General features: G+C 46.9%; 1 protein-coding gene across 1 annotated transcript in view; it reads left to right on the plus strand.

The window, feature by feature from the left end:
• The window catches only part of AFF1 (ALF transcription elongation factor 1), a 175996-nt gene extending 171849 nt beyond the window's left edge, over positions 1–4147 (plus strand). The window contains exons 22-23 of the mRNA XM_068974980.1: positions 1474–1697; positions 4026–4147. Of these exons, the coding sequence (XP_068831081.1) occupies positions 1474–1697; positions 4026–4147 (346 nt within the window). The remainder of the gene's footprint in view (positions 1–1473; positions 1698–4025) is intronic.
• The last annotated feature ends 1853 nt before the right edge of the window (positions 4148–6000 follow it).

Here is a 6000-nt window from a genome sequence, read left to right on the forward strand (position 1 = left end):
CCTCTGAGGTAGTCTTCTCAAATAATAGGTTGTCAGTCACCTTGTTTTTTTTAAGTTTTTATTTTATATTGGAGTGTAGCCGATTAACAATGTTGTGGTAGGTTCAGGTGGACAGCAAAGGGACTCAGCCATACATAGACATGCGTCCATTCTCCCCCAGACTCCCCTCGCATCCAGGCTGCCGCGTCAGTGAGCGGAGTTCCCTGTGCTGCGCAGCAGGCCCTTGTTGGTCGTCCGTTTTCAGTATGGCAGTGTGTACACATCCATCCCAGACTCCCTAACTATCCCTTCCCGCCCTCCTTCCCCCAGCCGCCATACATTTGTTCTCTGAGTCTGTGAGTCTCTGTTTTGTATGTAAGTTTATTTGTATCATTTCTTTTTAGACTCCACGTATAAGGGATATCACACGCTGTTTCTTGCTCTGTATCAGTCACGTAATTTGAGATCACTCCTTCACTGTGAGCACCTTCCTGTACCAGACCTTGTTGTAGGTGCAGGAAAGCCTCAGTAAACAAATCAGACAGGAATTGCTGCCTTCGGGGGGCTCCTACTCTAGTCCTTCCAAGCGTGCATTCTGCCGGGGAAACTTAGGATCCCTGAGGACCCCCAGAGCCCGAGGGCGGATGTCACCATGTCACCAGGTCACGGCCGCTGGCCGTCTCTCCGTTCATATGCCTCAGTCCTTAGGTCTGAGTGACTGCACCTGCTTTCTCATTTGATCCGTGTCAAGGGGCAATTGCAGGTGTGGGTGGACGGTCCCTAGGAGAGCAAAGGGCGTGCTGTGAGTCTCTGGGGCCCAGTCTCCTCGGGGACTGTGCCCTGGTCAGCCAGTCACACGTTCAGCAGGTGTTTACCCAGAGCCCCCGCTGTGCTAAGTGCTAGACACGCAGAGACGAGTCAGACACGGTCCCTGTCTTCACGGTGCCTGTGAGGCAGGGGGAGGAAGAAAAGAATAGGAGGAGACGTGATAAATGTGAGAGGCAAGGTCAGGCGACCGGAAGGAAGCTGTGATGTGCCCCAGGGTCTGGGAGAGCGCCAGGTGCAGAGTAGGAGCTCAGGGATGTTTCTTGAGTGGACGAAAGAAGGAATATGTCAGAGATGAGGCCCAGCTTCTCAGGGAAAGTGTTGTCTTGCCAGGAGAAGCTGGAGTAGAGGGTGGGGAGAGAAGAGATTCCAGGCCATGGGCGTAGCAGATGCAGAGGGCCCAGGCATGCACCGGGAATACGGATCGGCCCACCCAGTTCTGTGTCCAGGGAAGGCCACCTTCCCCAGTTCCTTTTTCCGTTTGGAGGGTCCTATGCCACTGTGTTTTAGGAAATAAATTTCCATTACCCTGAAGGGGAAGGGCCCCTCTTTGACTTCATAGAAGTGACTGGCATCTTGGCAGATACACAGAGACCAGGTGACTGGGATTGCAGTTCCAGAAGCAGGAGTTCAGGTGATTAACCAGTCCTCTTTTCTCCCGCTTCCCAGAAGCACAGGCACACCATCCCCCCTCTCTCCGATCCCTTCTCCAGCCAGCTCCATAGGGTCCCAGTCAAGTGCTGGCAGCGTGGGGAGCGGGGCGCTGCCCGCCACCATCAGCACCCCCGTCACCATCCAGAACATGACATCCTCCTACGTCAGCATTACTTCCCACGTCCTTACCGCCTTTGACCTGTGGGAACAGGCTGAGGTCCTCACCAGGAAGAACAAAGGTAAATGGTTCTGTGGTGGTGGTTACCGGGCCATGGGGATTGGGCAGGGAGTAACATTGCGTGTTCCCTTCGGTGTTTTGGCCTTTTTGTTGTTTTAAATTATAGGTGATTTACAATGCTGCATTAATTTCTACTGTAGAGCAAAGTGATCCAATTACCCATATATATATTCTTTATTTTATTCTTTCCCATTATGGCTTGTCACAGGTTGTTGAATATAGTTACCTGTGCTATAGAGTAGGACCTGGTTGTTTATCCATTCTGTACTATGTGTCTTCTGCTGCTGCTGCTAAGTCGCTTCAGTCGTATCCGACTCTGTGTGACCCCACAGACGGCAGCCCACCAGGCTCCCCCGTCCCTGGGATTCTCCAGGCAAGAACACTGGAGTGGGCTGCTGTTTCCTTCTCCAGTGCGTGAAAGTGAAGTCGCTCAGTTGTGTCCGACTGTGCGACCCCATGGACGGCAGCCCACCTGGCTCCCCCGTCCCTGGGATTCTCCAGGCAAGAACCCTGGGGTGGGCTGCCGTTGCCTTCTCCATGCCTGCGCGCATGGTTTGCGTCTGCTAACTGCAAACTCCTACTTCACCCTCCCTCCCCTCGCCTCCCCCTTGGCAACCGTGAGCCTGCTCTCTATGTCTGAGTCTGTTTCTGTCTCATGGGTAGGTTCATCTGGCAGACTTTAGACTCCGTGTGCGAGTTATAGCATGTGCTGCTTGTCTTTCTCGGGCTGACTTACCTCACTCGGTATGATACTCCCCCGTGTCGCTGCAGATGGCATTATTTCCTTCTTTATGGCTGCATAGTAGTCCGTTGTAAATATATACCACATCTTCATCCACTCGTCTTGGGGGGGACATTCAGTTTCTTTCCATATTTTGGCTTTTGTGAATAGTGCAGCTGTGAATGTCTAGGTGCATATATCTTTTTTTTTTTTTTTTTTACGAAAAATATTTTTTTTTAATTGATTGATGATTGCTTTACAATATTGGTTTGATTTCTGTCATGCATCATCATGAACTGACCATCTGGGTGCATATATCTTTTTGAGTTGGAGTTTTGTCCGGATATATGCTCAGGGTGTGGAGTTGCTAGATCATATGGCAATTCTGTTTTTAGCTTTTTGAGGAACCTCCATACTGTTTGCCACAGTGACTGCCCCAACACAGTCCCACCAACTGTCAGTGTTTTCAAGAAGAGGAAGTTGTAGCTATTTATTCTTCTCACATTTTCTCCATTCTGTGACAGTTCTTCCTTGAGATGGATTTCTGTGACTTGATCTTAGCAAAATTAAATTAGAAGTGGCTTCTGCACCGTGCCTCTTAGGGAGTTTTGGTATCACTGGTGGTGGTTTAGTAGCTAAATCATGTCCGACCCTTGCAGCCCCATGGACTAGGGTCTCTGCCTGGCTGTTCTGTCCATTGGGTTTTCCAGGCAAGAATACTGGAGTGGGTTGCCCTTTTCTTCTCCAGGGGATCTTCCCGACCTGGGAATCGAACCCAGGGGCTCCTGTACTATAGGCCGATTCTTTACCGACTGAGCTACGAGGGAAGCATTTGTTCTCATTATTTCCCCCTGAACTGAAGTACTAGCAAAAGGGCAAAGAAAGTGCAGAAGGAAAGGCATCAGCTCTTGCGAGGAACAACGCATTTGACATGGGAAGTGGCATTGCCTGAAATACTGAGCTTATTGTTTGTTTTCACTGTATGTTAAGAAAGATGGTTAGCAACAGTATAGGAAAATACGGCTTAGTGAACAGTCTTGAGTCTTGTTTGAGAAGAAGGCCCTTGGAGAAATCCAAGGTTCAGGAGATGATTGATCATCCTATCAGAGGAACTGTTTGGTGGCTGTGACCATTAAGTAAAAGCATATAGGTAAATACCAGATGAAAGCCTGGATGTATTCTTGCCTGGCTATACAGAAACAGTAAGCCAACTGGCTGTGGCCATTTAATTTCCTCACAGCCTCTTGAAACTTCATTCTCTTTCTTAGCAAACTAATGATGCTTTTTTTTTTTTTAACACATTGGGTACTTTTGTTAGTTTTCCTTCATGCATCCACCACTGATCCCAGAAGTATGACGTCAGCCACTGTGCCAGGCATTATAGAGTCAACGCTGAAACGAACGTAGTTCCTCCCCTTTTAGAGAGATGTGGAGAATTAGCAAACCGTTACAGCAGATTGTGATTTAAAAATTTTTTTTGCTGTGCTAGAGAAGTACAGAGTATTGTGGGGATCAAGTTTCTGGAACCTTGACTTCTTTGACTTTTTATGTTTTTATTTTTGCCTGTGCGAGTGTGTTTACGTGGTTTTGGGTTTGCTTTGTTCGCAGAATTCTTTGCTCAGCTCAGCACAAGTGTGTGCGCGCTGGCCCTCAACAGCAGTTTGATGGATCTGGTGCACTATACAAGACAGGGTTTCCAGCGGCTAAAACAAGTAACCAAAACACCTTAACGGAGGCCCAGGTGGATTCAATGCCTTGGGAACTATTTTGCACATTGGAAGCCTCAAAACAGTCCAGACATTTGTCTCTTTAGAATACCAAACTCAAGAAGAGAAGCACCATGAGATGGCCAGGACCTTTGTTCACTGAAACTCGAGAACTATGGAATCGTTGGTTGGACAGGATGGTTTTGCAGAAGCAGAGAGGAAGGAGGCTGGCCTGAGAGATGATCTTGCCTTTCCTAACTAAAGGATGGAAGTGCAATGTAGCCTGAGTGGGTGTATTCTTGGTCTAGAAACATTTCCATTTTTTTTTTAACCAGCAGGATGCGAATGAAATGAGAAGCAATTTCAACTCTGAAATCAAATTCACATCATCTCAGTAGCCACATTAGTTCATTCCCAGAAGGAAATTTTTTTTTTTAAACCAGTGAGTTGTGGTGTAGGGCTTTGTGGGTAATTTGCCTTTTTTAAGTTGTGGGGGGAGTATTTGTTTAGTAAACTCTAATGGTCATCTATAAAACATGAGTTGTGGAGGACTCCGCTATACCCCCCTTTCTGCCAGTGAACAGTGGCTCTGATAATACCAGGTATTGTCCTAATATACGAAGTTGCCTGGACACTGCCCGTGCGGCCCGGCTCCGAGTTCTCCGCTCCTGCGCTGGAAGGCGGCCCTGAGGGAGCTACAGCGTCTGCGTCTCCGCCCGCATCTCCGCCCCCATCACCGCCCGCATCTCCGTCCCCATCACCGCCCGCATCTCCGTGTGCCGTGTGCTGCGGAGGGCCTGGTGCCGCCGTTCCCGTCCCCTGCTCCAGCGAAAGGCAGTCACATTGACTGTATTCTGCATTTTCTACTTTGGGGAAGAAGGGAACCAGCACTTACCCATGACCAGAGGGTTGAAATGCTTCTTAATTTTTGTGAAGTAGAGCTGGATTTTGAGGTGCTGCTCTGTGGCCTAGTTATGTGGAAACTTACGTTGTCTAACCGACTCAGTTTTGTCAGCGAACGAAGAAAAAGGAAATCTACTTCTTAGAAAGGCTATATTTTTCTGCTACGAATTACTTTATATTTATAGCAAAACTAGACTTTGAGAGCCCTTGATTGTCTTTGTCTAGGGGAAATTAACTCCCTGAGAGGCTGTGGAGATTTGGGGTAGTTAATTAGACTTAAAAAAATAATAATAATAATAAAGTCACCGCATGCCTTCACTCCAGAGTGCACACTGTCAACTGGATTTGATTAGATTGAAGAGGATCTGTGGCCTTCCTATCAGTAGTTTTTGCCAGATTCTATACATTAAGCCAAGTTTATTTTGAATGACCTAAAAGTGGGGGGGAAAAAAAGAACAAAAATAAACCCCAGAATTCCCACATATCCATAAGCACAGATTTTTTTTCATTGAAACTTTGAGGGTTATTATTGGAAGCATTATTATGAATGTAGTATTTTTAGAAGCTAATTCTTTTTATCCCTTTTAGAAGTAGAATTTGCGCATGTATTACAATTGAGGAGTGTTCCCGCTGCAATTGGTTTTTTTTCTTCCTTCATCCCATTCCACTCCCCTGCGTGTTGTTTCCTCCCAAGCGTGTTGGACATCGTCGTATTTATTTATTAGTGAAGAAAGGCGTGCCATCTTTATTTATAATGAAGAGTTCTAAAGTCCATACGATGAATGTAAGAACTTTCTTGGTCATTTGATAACTATGTAAAAGGGATGTACAGAAGATGGGAGTGATGCTTATTTTTCACAATATAAATTGTGTGAAGCCGTTCCTTCCGTGTCATTTATTATCCAGCCTGTTCTTCGGTTATGGCCAGCTTAGGTTAGAGCAAGAGAATTACAGCGGCAGTAATAACTGACGCG

The sequence above is a fragment of the Capricornis sumatraensis genome, chromosome 7 (genome assembly GCF_032405125.1).
Source record: "Capricornis sumatraensis isolate serow.1 chromosome 7, serow.2, whole genome shotgun sequence".
Taxonomy (NCBI): Eukaryota; Metazoa; Chordata; class Mammalia; order Artiodactyla; family Bovidae; genus Capricornis; species Capricornis sumatraensis.